Here is an 18,195-nt window from a genome sequence, read left to right as displayed (position 1 = left end):
TGTTGAAGAATCTGTGAATGAAACTAGATATTAGGGTGATGTTTTCCTTCCAACCTCAAATAGCTCATTGCCATAGATAAATCCTTGGCATTCCAGTGGAAACATCCAAAAAGCTCAGCAATTATAGGAAGGTGCTGTAACCTGCCAATAAATATTTTTCCATTGAATATTTAGAAAAGTCAAAATAATATTTACTGTCATTTTTTTAATTAAATGGAAACAAAAATTGTTAAATTATTTTCTTTTCAAAGTTGACTTTGAAAGTTGACAGGCAGACAGTAAGTTGACTGCCTTGATTAAATGTCCGCATCGTTTCACAAACATGGGGTTTGTGAAACGATGCAGACATTTAACACTTGGTTGTAAAAAAAATACTTATTTGGCCCATAGTTATTCATATCTAAGAGGTATGAATAATTCTGGCCCATTTGATGGCAATCCAAGCCAAACTCTGTACTTTGTTTTAGCACTAGCTCAAAAAGAGAAAATAAGGAAAAAACTTCAAATTCTATGTGTTTCAAAAATGCTGAACTTAAAGCCAATTACTCCTCAACTCTGCCAACAGGACAAGCTCTCAGTTTTACATTTAAATTCTCCAAAGCTCAAACACCTCCTCTCCACTGTCTTGCTAACAACAAACTGCTATCAATCAGTTGGCAACACAATGTAGCATTTAGCTGTTAAAGGTCAGACGTTTTCCTTAGCTGCTGGTGACAAAGCAAAGCTACAGAAATCTGAGTCGCCTTGTTACCCGTTTGATTTTGTAGAGTGACAATCTTTTAACGTTGACATTTTAACTTTTTATTCTTCCACTTCTTTTGCCTTCACTAACCAATATGCAGTCAGAGCTTCTTAAAGAATGTCTGCTGGAGCTCTTAGTCAAAGCCCATCTATCAGCAATACTAAGTCATTTCTTACATTGTTGAATTTGACGCCTGTTAATCTCATTCCATCGTGTTTTTTCTTCTCTACAGAGGAGTCGTCACCGCAACACGAGGCAACCTTATCAACACCTGCCAAGAAGAGTGCAAAGGACCAAGACAAACAGGAGGTGCCGAAAGACAGAAAGGTTTTCTTTTTGAGGAGAAGCAGCAGGGTCACAGTAACCCAGGCGCAAACTGACAGCGACGATGACGACGACACTGACGAGGAGCACATGCGGTGTTTCCTGTCAGAGGGCGTCTTCGAGAAAGCCGCGGACGAGATTGACGAGGACTCGGAGGCGCTGAGGAGTGTGGAGAGGAAGTGCCCCTACTGCCCCGACCGATTCCATAACGGAATCGGTCTCGCCAATCACGTGAGAGGCCATCTGAAGCGAGTGGGCGTCAGCTACAACGTGCGACACTTCATCTCCCCCGAGGAAGTCAACGCCATTGAGAAGAAGTTCTCGTATCAGAAGAAGAAGAAGAAAGGTCAGTGGTTCATTGTATGTCATTTTGGTGTGTGTCCATCGTCTTTTAGGGGTTTTCCCACAAAGTGGTTCTGAATAAGAACCAGAAGTCTGGACCCTAAAAATGGCCATTACAACTGATCCATGCCACACCATTCCTGGACCTGCTTCAGTTGTAGGTTCATAGGTCATTGGTGTGGTACAGTTAAGGCAGCACTACTGATGTCACACAACATAGTTCATTGATTAGGGGACAGAAAAACATCACAGCTTGCGACAAGGATGACACATAGTAGTGTGTCACGTTTGTCGTCGCAGTACTGTGTAAGTCATTTGTTAGACATTTGGGCTTAGCCTGCCGCCCAGAGTCCAAAAGGCCGTGGAAAAGATCCGACCTGTACTGCTTAGTGGAAACAAGGCATTGTCCCCTCAGCCTTAGAGACAACAAATGCCATCCAGCATTTGCAACAAAAGCTGAATCTTGCTTTTCACTGTAACTGTGATGGAGTTAAGCCTACTTTTTGCAGATTTGTTTTTATTCTGCCACATTTGGGGTTTTTCAGTTTGAACAGCTTGCTTAAAGACTTTACCCATTCAGAGTAGCACTTGCTCGCAAGCTTTGGATCCTTGTCCTGCTGCACAACACGAGTGCACTTGAGCTTGAGGTGACTGATGGCAGACATTCTCCTCCAGGATTTTCCGTTAAAGAGCAAAATTAATTGTTCCCATCGGTTATGGGAGGTCATCCTGGAGAGATTACATTTTTGTTTGCTCCTAATAAATGAAATCGTGTTATAGTGAACCCTTGTTTTTCGCGGGGGTTAGGTTCTGAAAAGAACCCGTGATAGGCAAAATCCGTGAAGTAGTTACCTTTATTTTTTTACAATTATTATACAGCATAATTAAATACTCAACATTGAAACCAAAGAACAAAAACTGTTTTCAGGCCTAAGCATTTTTTTTAACAAATAGAACGCTTTCTTACAAACAACTACTGCCATCAACAACTGCCATCAGGCAAGCGGTTCAGGAATATACGGACTACAACAAATAGACTGAGAAACAGTTTCTTCCCCACAGCCGTCAGAGCCATTACTCCCTGCCGCCCCCCCCTCCCACACATATCATAACCTCGCAGTCACACATACACATCCCCCACCCCCACACAGCCATATTGTTCTGCACTTTGCACTGTCACATCATCTGTACTTTGCCATAATTGGACCTGCTGCTACTTCTTTGGTGTGGTTGAGTGCCTTTAGTTAATTTAGTTGTATATATTGTTATTATTATTATTGTGTGTTTGCTTATTTATACTGTATATATTTGACCTTTTGCACGGGAGCTGCAATGGAAATTTCGTTGAATTCTGTTCAATGACAATAAATGCTATCTATCTATCTATCTATCTATCTATCTATCTATCTATCTATCTATCTATCTATCTATCTATCTATCTATCTATCTATCTAACTACAGTAAAATAATCATATTAATCATCAATACGAAGCACAGAAGGACAAATTGTGACTCTTGTATTTCTCTGTTCCTCTGACTGTGACTCTGCGGCCTGACTCCGCTCTCTAGTGGCTTTTTCTTCTGAAGCCTGCGGTGGCAGGTGTGTTTTTTGGGAGAAGAACATAGTTGTCGGTAATTGTTGTTGCTCTATTTTCTTCAGGGCAAAAACATTTACCAAAATTTGCCAAGCTGTATTATGTATATTTAAATACCGTAACGTTATTGGCACATAGGTAGAGAAGAAGCGCGGAGACTGTTTAGCCAATCAGGACGCAGAACACAATGCACTGTGAAAAAAAACTGCACAAAAAACTCCGCGAAGCAGCGAGGTCGTGAAAGGTCAAGCGCGTTACAGTGAGGGTTCACTGTATCTCCAAGATAATTTTTTTATGACCAGAAATGCTAAGTGTCAAAGAAATTAAAGACAAAAGAAATCTGTAAGGGAGTTAATCATTTTGCATGCATGCTTAATTTGTGAGTTTAAAAAATCCACATAAATGTGTGCACTGAATTCTTGTTTTTGAAAGAATTTGTTTACTGTATGGTCGTTTGAACCTGGAAAAAAATTAGACGGTAGCTGCATTACAATGCCCGTTTGTAGGATTTTTTGTCTCAACTGTAACGAAGCAGTTAAATACTAAATTATGTCATAAATGTCATTACCAGATTAAAGGCTCTTGCATAAAGTATATAATTGTGGTAACACAATAGCAGCTCTGAGAACTAATCAGGACCACATGTGTCCACATTCTTTTAGCTGATGCATCTCGGGTGACATTTACATGACATTCTTTTTTCTGACATACCTCTTGAAAAGAGCAACACATTTGGCCAACTCGTCGTTTTAGATTGGCCACTACATTGTCTGCTAGGGTAGTGACAGGTAAGGTTACAGGAATTATCATTGTGTGTTGATGTGAATTTGAGTCTGAGCTGCAAAAACGACTGTCAATTTGTCTTGTCGTCTAATTGACTGTTTGCATGCAAGTAGTGATGCTGTAAATGTGAATATACCCGCTTTAAATCAAATCTGAAACTTTGTACCCAAATGCAGTCACATCACTCTGACTGCATTCCTTTTGCAATCTGGAACGCCAGAATCATCTGATTGGAGCAAAATATCCTTGCAACCTGATTAAAATGGATTACAGATGCATCTCAGTAGTTTAGAACATCATTGAAAAGTTAATCACATAAGTATTTTTAAACAGGCAAGTGAAACACATACATTATGTATAATTGTGATGTATCCTAAGCATTTATGTCTGTTAATTTTCATGATTAAGTCTTGCAACTAATTAAACCCTTGAGACAGTATGTTTACTAGGGGTGTAACAGTACATAAAAATGATGGTTCAGTTCATATCTTGATTGTAAAGTCATGTTTCAAGAAACTTTCAGTATGTTTTATTCGAGAAAAACAATGCATATTTTTTTCCAACAGTGAACAATGAGTGTTAAATTTTTTAAATGATTATTTAATTTTAGCAGGATGTTCTTGCACTTGAGTTTTGTTAGTCAATGAAGAAAGCATGGGTAAAAGCATGGGATGGGTTGGATGGATTATAGAACAGTCTGTTCCTCTAAGTCAGTGGGGTATAGTTCTCAAACAGAAACACCTTCTAGGTTGGGGGTCAATCTTTGCCTCAAACAGATCAGTTCAAGTACCTTGGTGTCTTGTTCTCTAGCCATGGTAGGATGGAGCAGGAGACAGACGGATTGAGGCTTCGTCTGCTGGGACTATTGCCATGGCAAAAAAAAATTCAAATGTCTCAATTTACCGACTCGTCTGCGCTCTCTGCCTGATCTATGGTCACAAGATATGACTCAAGACTAAAAAAACAAAACCTTAGATAGAAGGAATTGGAATTAGCTTTCTCCATAGGGTGGGCTCATCCTTAGAGATAGGTGCAGAGCTGCGTTACGCGAAGGTGGCTTTGAGTAAAGCAGCTGCTCCACAGAATTAATAAGATCCAGCTGAGGTGGTTGAGGCATCTGATCTGGAAGACTCCAGGGTGCCTCCCTCTGGAGGTTTTTGGGGCATGCCTGATTGGGATGAGAAACCAGGGAAGACCCAGATTACACTGGAGGGGCTAAATATCCCTTCTGGCATGGGACTGCCTTGGGATGAACAAGGAGAGTGTTCTTGTTTTATGGACCTTTGGATAAGGCCGTAAAAGGTGCTTGAATTTACTTTGGACTTGTTTTGCTAGATAGGCAAACCAGTGTACCAGTTGTGCTTGAATCATACATGCATCTTGTTTGCAAAAACCTCTCGTCTGAGGAACTCCTCTTTACAGTACCGGCATACATCTGCATAAGGATATTTGGAGCCGATTGGACAACAGGCAGCTTGGTTTGGACTTTGGCCTATTTTTCTTCATACCTGTGATGTTTACATTTGGGTTGATGTCATTTCAGGTGAGTAATTATATTTAGCGTAGAGCTAGCTACGTATCTTAGGGATTTTGAAAAGACTTGGGAAGACTTTGGTCCGCCTTCCTGTCTCCACTGTCAATGTAGCTAAATGAGGAACCAAAACGTTCCCAAATAACAGACTTTAGAGATACCTGGGAGTCCTCCCTGCATTGTTTTGGTCCTGGATTTTACAGTTGCATTGGGAAACGTAGGATTCCTCTCTTTGGTTCCGCATTCTGCCTGTGTATAAGTTGTTCGACAAAGCAATTTTGATGTGAACGCATGTACTGTTACACCCCTCAATACTGTGGTATTGAAACTCCTTAAATAAAAGAATACACCCCACCAATACAGAGTTCTCTGTTGGTGATGTTAAGCTGAATCCCTTTTCACGTATTTCCAGTTGAATCAGGTCAATATTATTTCTTATTGAATATAACAAATTCATGACAGGACTAAAGAGATGGAGCTACAAACTGACTTGGGAAGGAAATTTTCTGTTTCTTTTGTGGTGGTGTAGAGGTGTTTTTTATTCTACAGCTGAAATGTTCCCTATCGTACATACGTATTTTAACGTCTTTGAGCATCTATAGACTAAGATTTAGAGAACAAGTGGTACAAGTTGCCTGAGTCCCTAAACCTCCACTTGCATTCCCTCCTCCTCTGTCCTCAGTTGCCAACTTTGACCCAGGCACATTCAGCTTGATGCACTGCGAGTTCTGCAGCGCTGGCTTCGACACACGGGCCGGCCTGTCCAGTCATGCCCGGGCTCACCTCCGTGACTTTGGGATTACTAACTGGGACGTTACCATCTCACCTATCCACATTCTGAGGGAGTTGTTCTCCAGCAGGCCAGATCTGGTGATTCCTATGGACCCCCCACGCAGTCTTGGGAGCTCCTCAGAGGAAGATGAGGAGGAGGATTGCGATGAGGGAGACTCAAAAGATGGAGGAATTATTAAGGTAAAGCTTGAAGGGGAGACGTGTGAAAAGACCCTCCATCCCTCCGACTCTGTTGCCCTGTCTCCAGGATATCGTCCACGCAGGAAGAAGGGGGAAGGAGTGAAGGACTGTGAAGGTGAGTTTTTATTGTTAAATACACTCTGGTATTATTCTGACTGGGCGTTAGGCATCTCTTCTTGCAAAATTGGTGGATCTTATTTAGATTGGCTAGTTTCCTTGGACATGGGTTTTCAATCAGGTTGAGATCCGGCATTAGGGAAAACCTTTCTAGAAGCCTGTTTTGTCCTGTGGTGTATGTTTGGAATCATTGTCCTTTTAGAGCAAATCATATTATCCAAGTTTCAACCAACTATCTCACCTAAACCGATAGGACATCAGTTTAGTTATTTAAAGTGTCCCATGAATTGTGTCCCTGTCCACAGTAGCTGCATTTGCACTGACCATATAATTGCGCAATTTGACATTTCAAAGATAAATTTGAATAACGGAAACATGTCCATATAAAAAAAAACAACAACAAAAAACTCTTTGTTTTTCTGTAAAATGTTTTGGCGTTAGGATGAGGTGGTTTTTTTGGTCCTATGAAAATTGGTTTATTTCCCAAAACTGCAATGGAAATACTTTTTTCCACATCACAGGAGTCACGTAATCAACATCTGGATGTTGCCACTGGCGCAAACCATGAAGAAGAACACGACAGAAAGTAGTTGGAGGATGATAGCGCGGCATGTTTCTCAGTCACTTATGTGAACAAACTTATTCACGTGTGATTTTAACTGCGTTTCTTATATAATGGAAATACCGCAATGGTGAAATTGTATTTTTCCGACATCAGCTGGATATTGACAGTTTTGTAATAGAAACACATGTAGAGAAGCATTTTTCTGCATTGCTGTGGACTGACTGGGTTCTGAGCAAGAACCCAGTCAGTTGTTTTGGCGATGGGTTGGAGAGTTGGTCCTGCTTTCCGACACAAATTGGGACACATTTGTCAGTTGTGAATTTGTTGGCGTAGTTTGTGTGTACTTAATGACTGTGAGGTATTTATTTTTACACGGCTCCAATGACGTCCCCTGTATTTGTTAATGTGTATGCTTAAAAATGGATACATATAAACTTGATTGAATTTTTCAGATACACACCTTGATATACCAAATACTTTCTAGACACAATATGTTTTATTTTAAGCCAAAGGAAATATTGAGCCTTGAAGCCAAAACGAAGTTTTGGTTCTAATAATTAGAATGAGCGTTTCAAACCTAAGAAAATTGTACTGACTATCAAGCATGGTGGGGTGAGAAGCATACTGTGGAACTGTTGCTTTCCACAATGCACAAGGTCAATAAAATATACTTCCAAATTCCTCATCATACACTTAATTCAACAGCTATATCGTTAAAACCTGAACACAATTTGGTGTTCCAACAGGATAATGATCCCAAATACAACAGAACTGGTATTGGGATGTGCAAATCATGAAGTTTCTGGAATAGACGCAACTGCGTGCTGTAGAATATGTGCAGATTGTGTTTAAAAGCCAGAAACCACTCAGTTTAAATGAAGTGCACCAAGTCTCCCAAGAAGGGTGGATGTCTGAAAGCAGGATTGTGTTAAACATTCCACTGGTTGTTTATTTTGTGGTCATTTTGTGTGCTTCTGATGGGTTTCACAGTTGTTATCTGGAGGCAGATAGTGACTGGAGTTTGAACTTGTTACCCTGTAATAATGCCATGAAGATACATGCTCACAAGGCAACGGAACAGTCATCCTTTTTGCTGCTAATACTAAGAAAAACAGTGTAAGATGAGTGACAGTAGTGCAATGTCTGAATCAGCATGGTGAGAAAACATCTCTGGTAAGATACTGTGTGTGTGTGTGTGTATGCGTTTGTAAGGGAGCGTGTCCCCTGATGCCCATAGTTGATGTGGCACTCGCTGCATTTATCCCCACCTCCGCCTCCTCTCGATTGGTCACGCCTTAGCTTCGCGGTGCATATGGGGGCAAAATGGCTGCTTCCACCTCCCCGCAGACCCAAACAATAGCGGAAAAGCTGTCTGCTCTCTGCCGCCGGGAGTCCGATGCACTGCGGACCGGTGAGTACCGCGCGCCCTGATTCCTGCGCAGCGCGTGCCCTTTGGATCACACAACGGCGGCGGCGGCGTCGCGCGGCACGTCTCGCGCCGCATCTCCAGTCACATTGTATCCAGACAACAGCCATTAAAAAGATTATTTAAAGAAAAAACAAAAAACCCCCAGTTTTTCTTCTAAAAGACCATGGAAAAGAGAGCTCATGTCGCGCAGAGAGACGCAGGTAGCCCATGACATGCATGTCAGGAGCTCATAAAGCGGGTCATTGTTATTGTTTCGGGGACGAGGGGAGAGTTGGTCCTGCTTTCCGACACAAATTGGGACACATTTTTCAGTTGTGAATTTGTTGGCATAGTTTGTGTGTACTTAATGACTGTGAGGTATTTATTTTTTACACGGCTCGAATGACGTCCGTTGCTGCGGGATATGTAAAATTACCTACAGTTGCCCAATCCTCGCCATTTTACTGTGCTTTTATTTTTGATAGGGAGGACACGCTGTGCTTTCAAGTATGCCTTTATTTTAAAACTAACTGTACGAGACATCATCTAGGCAACGCTGTAACTTTAACGGACTAAAAAGTGGGAGCTTACGGATAATCTTACCGCAACTTATCGGGATAACTGTAATGAAAGTGTCACTTTTTTTACCTGCAAGTGTCGGACTCGCCCACTGTTTTCTCTGCCTTAACGTAGACAAAGTCTAGTTAGCATTTACTCCAAACACACATACACACACTGATTTTTTTTTATTTTTTAAAGAAATAGTATTTCACATGGTCTTTATGTAAAAAAATAATGGCGTAACGCAGCCCTCAGAGGTGTCACATCGCCGCTCTTTTACAGTCAGGCGATGAACTGACAGGCGCAGAGCCGCCCACCAGACAAAAAGCATTGTCTGTCTCCGCGTCTCTTTTGATTTACCGATTTGTCGCAGAAAATGGCACTTTTGTCCCAGGAATGCCTGACTGCGGAGAAACGAGTCTGCCATATTTGCCTCATGCTCTAGTGCAATTATGACCCTTTTGACAGGGATTCATCTCTCCAATCATCTCTGTTTACGTACATTCCAGCAGAAAAACTGATAAAGGACTGAAGTATTGCAGGCAGGGAGCTCACTTTGAGTTGACATTTATTTACACAGTGGTGTCTTAGTAAATTAAAAAATATTTAAAAGCAAATTAAATTTATTGTTTTAATTTATAAAGTGGAACTCATTTATAATAAGCAGTCATTACACACAGATATATTTTTGTTGATTTTCGTGATCAAAATCGAGTTTATCAGAAAATTATAAAGTTATAGCAGATATCCAGCAGACTGGTAGTGACTGTTAAGCCATACTAGATAATTACCAAATAACAGGACTTGGCTGATTTTTATTATCAGTATTGTATTGGGGGAAAGTTCAGTGGAAGGAAAAAGTCTGATAAAAGAAGTGTGCATGAGTAAAAGGGGTTATGTCTTCAAGAAAGCATGTCTACCTATCCATCTGTGTATCTATCCATCCTCATGTATTGCGAATCAGCTGTATTTTAAAGTTGAATGTTAATTTGTTCAAAATAAGCTCTTCACATGTTAATTGTAATCTGTCATGTGTTTAATTAGGGGAAGTTTTACTGTAAAATTCCACTAGCAAAAGCACAACTCTGTTTTTTAATGATATCATGATCATAAACTCAATGTCACATGACTGCAGCAAAGGGTTGAATTGACATCACTTTGGGAGGGTTGTTAGAAGAAATTTTACAGTTCATTCACAGTGAATATCACATGTATGTGTTCTTATTAGTTTAAATAATAAAAAATATAGTTTGTTGCAATATATTACCATTTAACATTTTAATTCTTGATCAGCCATATTAACGTCAACATTTATATGAACTTCCTGTTTTGTGTAGCCGATGACAAGGAAGCAGCCGATGAAGAGGATGAGGAGGGTCTGCGACTTTCCTCACTGGATGCTCTTTGCTTCAGTACTGGAAAAAAGGACAGCCTCTCCCTCAGGGAGGTTGTAGACGGCAAGGGTGAGCGCAGAGAAATCAGAAATCTACTTCACCGAAGTATTAATACCGCTGGAACTTTCCACGTTCTGTCAACCACAAACTTCTATGTGTTTTAGAAACTTAAAATTCAGTTTATGACAAAATTATGTTATAATAGTTGTCCAACATACTGTCATTGACACCCTCTTTAAGGAGATTACGCCACTCTAGATAATTGCCAAAGAAAGTCACTTGGTTTATTTTTTATTATTATACTAGGGGAAAGTGAAGTAAAAGGAAAAAGTCTGGTGAAAAAAAAAAAGTTTGTAAAAACTTTTTACCTGTAAAGGGGTGACCTCAACCTTGACAGGGTAGTTAAGGAAAGCCCATTTTACATACAGGTGAAAACATTTTGAATACCTCTGGCCATTTGAACCACACATGTAACACAATTTCTCATCTTTTACAGTCAAGAAGTGGAAATGTGAGGTCTGTGACTCTCAATTCGAGAGCAGACGTGGACTCTCCATCCACTCTCGCGCTCACTTGCGCCAGCTGGGCTTCACCGTCTCAGAGAGTGGCGGGTCGGCCATCGAGCTGCTCCACCGGGTAGCCGTGGAGCGCAGCATCGACGGCAAAATCAGCTCATCTCTGCTGACGCCCAAGAAGCCCTCCCAGCCCGTCTCCCTCAAAGCCGAAGAGATGGAGGACATGGAGTTGGACGAGAAGCCCATTCCTCTCTCCATACTGGCCAAAGCGGCGAAGGCGGTGCCCTCCGGCTCCGCTACGCCCACGCCGTCTCCAGGTGCCTCTCCAGCTCCAGCTCATTCCAGCTCACCTTCCTCAGTAGTGAAGAAAGCCCCCATTTCATCTCTACTGCCCGTGTCTTCCCTGTTGCGCTCACAAGAGCACAAAGTTGGGGGGCTGAAATGCCTGACCTCTAATCTATCCGCTGCCTCCGGAAACGCAACATCCAAACCGCTCTGGGCTCCGCAGGAGAACGATGCTCCTCTCAACCTCAGTAAGCATCATCACTCTGGCCCAAGACTGAGTTCTAGTAATTGTTCAGTCTTATCAGTGCTAATTCACTGGTGGACCAAGTACTCAGTTTTATCACTTAAATCAAAGTACTGATCCTACACGTCAAAGTAAAAGTAGCTCTGTCAACTTATTACTTAAGTCAAAGTATTAGAGTACGTGTTTTCAAAAATACTTAAGTATTGAAAATACCTCAAATTTTGAAGTTGTTTTTTCAGCGTAGTCAAGAATTGTTGGAAAAATTATCTGCTAATTTGTACAGTTCTTCAATCATAGATCATAAATAATGCATTAGTCTTGCTTTTTCTAGCTTTTCTTGATGATCAAAGACATTTTAAAATTTCATGCGTTATTCATTCAGGGATACACTCTGTAGTTTTATTGTGTGTCAGTGGAACAAAATAGACACAAACTATACAAACAAGGCCAATGGAAGTAACAAGTAACGAAAGCCTTTGGAGAAATGTAGTGGAGTAAAAAGTATGATTTTATCATTATATTATAGTGCAGTGAAGGTCTTAAGTTTTCCCAAAAAATGTTACTCAGGTACAAATGTTCAAAAACTGTACTTCAGTACAGTTTTGACTTTCGCTGGTGTTAATTCAATGATTTCCTGTTTGTTTGCAGCACTGGATATGGACTCCGACAAGGACATCGTTTGTCAGCTGTGCGGCGCCTGGTTTGAGACTCGTAAAGGCCTATCCAGCCACGCGCGAGCCCACCTGCGACACTTTGGCGTTGAGTACTCAGAGTCCAAAGGCTCTCCTATTGAACTCCTGAGCCAGCTCATGGACACAGATGACTTCAAGCACAAGGCGAGTGCGCTGGAGCTGGACAGTCCCACGGAAACTCAGGGCGTGTCCCCAGCGCTTTCCCCCGCAAAGCAGTCGCTGCTAACGCTCTCTTCTTCTTCCTCCGCATCACTCCTCTACAAAGTGACCACAGTTGGGGGTGGGTCCAAAACTACCTCTGCCTCGTCTCTACCAGGTCCGCCTGCCAAGCGTCTCAAGACCTCTTCCATGCAGGTCTTCCGCCTCAGCAGCGGGGAGCTGATGGCCCTTCCACACAGTAAGTGACGCATGATGCAGTACCTTGCAAAAAATGTCTCTTCCTCTTGAAGTTCTACATGTTACAACGACCTTTTGTTAGGATTTTATTTTACTGATAAAGACAAAGTAATGTGTATTTGTGAAATGAAAAGAAAAGTCTAAAAGTAAGAATTATCTGGTCTGCTAGATGAACCTCCAAAGGAAATAGGATGCGAGTATTGTGGGGAGTATTTCGAGAATCGCAAAGGCCTCTCCAGCCACGCCCGCTCCCACCTGCGCCAAATGGGGATTACCGAGTGGTCTGTCAATGGGTCTCCAATTGACACGTTGCGGGAGATCATCACCAGGCGAGGCCTGCCCTGCGCCCTTCCTCTCAAGCCTCTCAAATCCCCCCCACCGTCCTCTCCGGGACCTCCTCGCTCTCCTCTGTCGCCTTCCTCGTCTCCACTTCTCAGCCGCCTGCCTTTCACCTTCGCACGCCCGTCCAGTCCTCCTCAGTCAGTGATGTCCAAATCCAGCTCAGCTCCACCAATGTCTCCGAGCAGCCTGGCTCTCAAGCCAAAGCCGGAGCCAGTGCAGGTGGAGGTCACTGCACCCGGGTCTGTGGGAAGAGCCGGAGGTTTTCCGGTTGAGCCGCCAAGCTCGAACTGGAGCAAGTCCGACAAAGTTTATCCCCTTAACCTAGGTAAATTGAAAGAATTTCAGGTGTAATTGTTGTACATTCATTTCCTAATGAAAATTGTAATATATTGTTTTACCTCCTGGTTTCCTCTCAGCCATGGCCCATGAAGTGGAGCCTACGAGGGACATTCGATGCGAGTTCTGTGGGGAATACTTTGAGAACCGCAAAGGTCTATCCAGCCACGCGCGCTCCCATCTGCGGCAAATGGGCATCACAGAGTGGTCTGTCAATGGCTCGCCCATCGACACGCTGAGGGAAGTCATGCACAAGCGACGGTCCAGTAGCTCATCTCGCTTGGACCAAGGAGTGAAGAAAGAGTCCAGGCAAGGAACCACCAGTCCGCTGTGGGAAAACGCGGCAGGAGCCCGTGGCTCAGATGGTTTGGGTGTTTCAGGCTACCAGTCCTCCAAGTTTCGTAAATCTCCTCTCAGTTTGGTGCAGTCTGGGTCGAGGATGCTCAAGCAGGGCCTCGGCCCCGTGGGTCCATCTGCCTCCCAACCTCCAGGGAAGTTGTTCCGATTGTCCCCTCTGGCCAAAAGGCCCATGTCAGATAAGACCCAGTCAGCAGAGGCCGTTGCTTCACACGCACATCGACTTAAGACTTTCCCATCGCTTCCACACGATTTCTCCTACAAAAGGAAACCTTCACCAGAAAAGCACGGACACCAGGGTAAGCTGCAGCCATCATGCTCATGCAGAGTCCCTTCTAATTCCGATCATTCATCCCTAAACAAGAACTCTAATCCCTTTCCGTGTTTTTCAGACCCCAGTTGTGAGCTGTGCGGCTTCTACTTTGAGAATCGTAAGGCTTTAGCCAGCCACGCGCGCGCCCACCTAAGGCAGTTTGGCGTGACTGAGTGGTCTGTGAACGGGTCGCCTATCGAGACGCTGAGCGCTTGGATACGCAGCAGACCACAAAAGGTCCTGGAGATGCACCGCAACTACATGCAGGGTAACCGCTCCTCCCCGAAGAAGGTAAGGACCCCTCGGTCTTTGTTGGAAATGCACCGCCGAGGTAGAATTTAGTGCCTGGCAAAGGTTTTCATGCCTGTTTAACTTTAGCTCATTCTGCAAAATCGTCACCTTCTGAAGTCATTTTTTGCCAAGTGATTTTGGCAAAAAAATAAATAAAAATCACTTGTAGGAAGGTGACAATAGGACAACCACAAACTCTGGGGTTTTGGGGGGATTTTATGTGAAAAACCAACACAAAGTTTGTTTAAAATTTGAAGTGTGCTTTTTGCATTACTTTCTTCTGATACCGTTAAATCAAATCTAGTGGAAATGTTTGCCTTAATAGTGACCTCAGTGGAGTTTTGTGTAAACTTATCAGTTTACAGTCATATTCAACTCGAGATCAGAATATTTTATAAAAATGTATTTATTTTTGTCAGTTCAATAAGTGAAACACACACTATACAGTAATTACAAATACTGATGTTTTCAAGACTTTATTTCTGGTAATTATTATGTTTTGCTCTGATGATGTAGAGGTTTACCTCCCAGCAGAACAAGAACCTTAAAAATACAACCAGAGCTACAATAATAGCTTTTTAAAAACAGATTATTTTCATTAGAGAATATTAATGTGTCAGAAAGGCCCACCCAGATTGAATTGAGAATCTGTGGCAAAACTTACAAATGTCTTATTACAGGTAGTCTTCATCAAGTCTCACAAAGGTTATGATTTTGCAGAAAGAATGGACAAAAAACTCCTTGTTTAGAGCCACAGCTGTATTTGGAAAACTAATGTACAGTACACAGGTTTTTCTTTCGATACACATTTACCTGCGACACTGTGTTGCTCAATCACATAAAATCCCAGTAAAATAAAGGTCACATCCAATATTTCCCTGAAGGATCTCTAGATGAATGGCAGTTCTTATTAAATGCAGACGTGTGATTTGATTTTTGATTAACGAGCTTGTTCAAGAAAAAACTATCAGTGCTAAAAATCCTTGTGTTCTTAGCAAGTAGCCAGGTAAATACATAGTAAAAGCTGATAGCCTGCTGTGGGGTTTCTTCAGTTTTCTCCTTCCAGGGTCTTTAAACAGCCTTCCTGCCTTCAGATCAGTCAGGCCTCTGCTGGCTGCACGACAGACATTTTGTGTCCTGGAAAGCTGCAGACGTGTTGTCTCGCAGCTCAGAGCTTTACTGTTGATCCTGTGTCTTTACTCCCTGTAAAAAAAAAAAATCACTGTGGGGACAGATGCCAGAACGACTCTGCTATTCACTTGATAGTTACCATAGTAACCAGGGTGCCTGGCAGCTTATGTTTCATCTTCAGATAAATTATAGCGAGCTGTTGATGGAAGAAAATGTGTCGAGTCTCTTTTTTTTTTTTTTTTTTTTTTTCCTCCCCTGTTCTGAAATTAGTTTCTGGTGCATTTGCGTCACTCTCTCTCTCACACCTTTTTCTCCAAGCTCTGATTTGAAACACATATGGAGCAGAAACTACTCTTTAAATATCTTTGGGATTATATTACAAAGGTTTGTTTGGTTTTTTTTTTTTCAACCCAACTAATATGCAGGTATCAAAACTGCAGCAATGTTAAACACGTAAAAATAATTAGAAACCTATTTTATATTGTTGTTATTGAGGCAACAATAACATGTAAGACTTTAAAAAGGAATGAACCACAGAGGTTTTAAAAGTTGTGTTTTTACTGAGCAGATAGCCCACAGCCTTGGTGGTGTTTGTGTTCAGGCTGATTAGATGTTTCAGGGTGAAGCTGGGTGGGGTTGTGCTGTGAGGAGTGTGATGCCGTCTGTCTAATAATAGGGATGATGTGTCCTAGAGGAGCTTCTTCCATTCGTGAGATAGTACTAAAACTTGTTTGAGTGCCCTGCAAAAATATCCACACCCCTTTCTCTACATTTTTTTTGTCACATTACAATGTGAAGTTTTTTTTTTTTTTTTAAATAGGACAAGACGTATTAACAAACATTTACATGCAAATCTATAGGATTATAGCCAAGTGACTAATTTCCATCGTTCGTCTCATTGGCAAGTTGATGTTAACACGCATAATAAAAAAAAAACAAGGATGAAAACAAATGAACACTACTAAATAAAAAAAGTGGACATAATCCATACATATGTTCAATGTTGAGATTTTTGGCTTTCCAAGATCCAGTTCTGCAGTAATCTTTCCTCTATTTCATTGGCATTTTATTTGTTAGACCAAAAGAGACGTTTTCTTCACATAAAAAATCTGAAAATTGAGGCTTGTATTTGTATTCGTCCTACCCGAGTCAATACTTTGTAGAACCATCCTTCCACCAGCTTTTGAGCATCTTGAAACTGAAATGTTTGCCCATTCTTCTTTGCAAAATAGTCGAACTCAGTCAGATTTAATAGAGAGCATCTGTGAACATCAAATTAAAGTTTCACCACAGATTTATCTTTTCTGAACTGTTCCATCTTAGCTTTGGCTGCATGCTTAGACTCATCTAGCCGCTTTTCTTCTAGGCTTGCTCTGTAATTTATCTCCACTTACTTCAGATAAACTCTAAGCCAGCTTCTCTGTCCTGAATGTATAAAAGCAACCCCACATTATGATGCTACCACCATGCTGGGGATGTATTGGTAGGTGTGCAGTTAGTAGCATAAGTTTTGATCACCTTTATTTACACTGAGATCAATTTACACACTGGTAACTTCTGAAGGCTATTTCATGCACTGGACTTTATTTATGGTTATCAGAGTACAGAGGGATTTCCTTGTACTTCTTTTTGAATCAAAGTCATTTTTGTAACTTTCAATTTGCACTTCATATATATTAATAATGCTTATGATACCGATCAGATAACATGCTAACTCTGTAGTTAAATCATTCTTAACATGACTTAGAAACTGTTGAAATCTTACAAATACAAAGCAACAGATGTAGTAATAAGGTAATAAAGCTATCTGTGTAGTCTGTTAAATCTTCCTGTACTTGAATGCATTTTGTTTCCTGCACATTAGCATTCCTTGTCGTTGTGAACGATCAGAATGTCAGATGATTTGTATTTATTTTTTTACATTCAGGTCAGAGAGTTGAGTGTTTCTCCATCTTGGAGGATTTTGAGGTCCACCTTGGCTCGCTTGTAATTTTGTTAAAGCCTCGCTATTTTTCTGCGCTTGTGGCTTGAGTAACTATTTGGCGTCCGTAGCCAGAGATTTGCTGCTATTTAGTAGAATGTGCAGCATTTGCACTACTTTTCTGTCTGGCAGGAGTTCACTTTCAGTTTTATCTAACGTGTGCATGTGCCAAATCTTTTTTTTTTTTCTCCTCATTATTTCCACAGTTACCCATAGCATGTCACAGATGCCGAGGATACACTTAGGATTAAACTTTCGACTAAAGTTTTATTTTAAAAAAAAACCTTTTTCTGAAAGGGAAAACGCAACACGTCTACAGGTTCCAAACTTCTATGATATAGTTAACTCAGCTTCTTCTGTGGCTGGTGTGTGCCAGAAGCTGACACACAAACTCACTCTCTCAAACTAAACCAGCAGGTTCCTTTTAACGTGCTACACAGATGGCGCCTGCATTTTCACTTATGGTTATAAATTATGTAATTTGGGAACTGGCACAACACCATTTGCTGAAAACTGTAGTTTGTATTCTACAGGAAGAGAAACAATGGCTTGTCGTTTATTTTTCACAGACTTCAAATTTATCCTCATTAGCAAATAAAATACCTACTTTGTGCCATGTTTAGCTGTACAATCATGCGATTAAATGCAAGTATCGAGGGAAGTAAAGCGGGGAAAATACATTTTGAACAGACTAACTTTTTCTTTAATTAAACATGTTTCTCATGGGGCTATTGACACGAAATTCATATTAGATTATCAGTAACAGCCCAAGTAATCCTCACACACAGAGATATGAACGTGGAAAAGTTTATGAATTAAATTCTATGTAATAAAGTGGAATAATTAAAGTTGCGTATTGGACACACTCACTGAGCTTTATTTAATCCCAGCGCCTCTTAAGTGTTTTCCAAATGTTTTTCTTCAGCAGTGGAGTCTTGCGCTGTAAATCTTCACAAAGGCAACTACAGTTGAGCGCAC

At 41.3% G+C, this 18,195-nt stretch overlaps 1 protein-coding gene across 9 annotated transcripts in view; it reads left to right on the top strand.

Annotated features, from left to right (window-relative positions):
• wizb (WIZ zinc finger b) overlaps nucleotides 1–18,195 on the top strand; it is a 34,472-nt gene that overhangs the window by 8,043 nt on the left and 8,234 nt on the right. For 7 of the 9 annotated variants that reach the window (XR_003596160.1, XR_003596159.1, XR_003596158.1 and 4 more), the window contains 8 exons: nucleotides 975–1,412; nucleotides 6,000–6,404; nucleotides 10,278–10,403; nucleotides 10,831–11,382; nucleotides 12,027–12,467; nucleotides 12,636–13,133; nucleotides 13,225–13,800; nucleotides 13,894–14,105. Coding sequence is in view for 6 of the 9 variants with exons in the window: in XM_028022593.1 (XP_027878394.1) it covers nucleotides 975–1,412; nucleotides 6,000–6,404; nucleotides 10,278–10,403; nucleotides 10,831–11,382; nucleotides 12,027–12,467; nucleotides 12,636–13,133; nucleotides 13,225–13,800; nucleotides 13,894–14,105 (3,248 nt within the window). In the remaining 3 variants the exon portion in view is untranslated. The remainder of the gene's footprint in view (nucleotides 1–974; nucleotides 1,413–5,999; nucleotides 6,405–10,277; nucleotides 10,404–10,830; nucleotides 11,383–12,026; nucleotides 12,468–12,635; nucleotides 13,134–13,224; nucleotides 13,801–13,893; nucleotides 14,106–18,195) is intronic. The other 2 variants (XM_028022598.1, XM_028022599.1) reach the window with 2 other exon arrangements.

The sequence above is a fragment of the Xiphophorus couchianus genome, chromosome 7 (genome assembly GCF_001444195.1).
Source record: "Xiphophorus couchianus chromosome 7, X_couchianus-1.0, whole genome shotgun sequence".
NCBI classification, from domain to species: Eukaryota; Metazoa; Chordata; class Actinopteri; order Cyprinodontiformes; family Poeciliidae; genus Xiphophorus; species Xiphophorus couchianus.
Note: the sequence above shows the minus strand (reverse complement) of the source record. Positions and strands in the feature narration are given on the sequence as shown.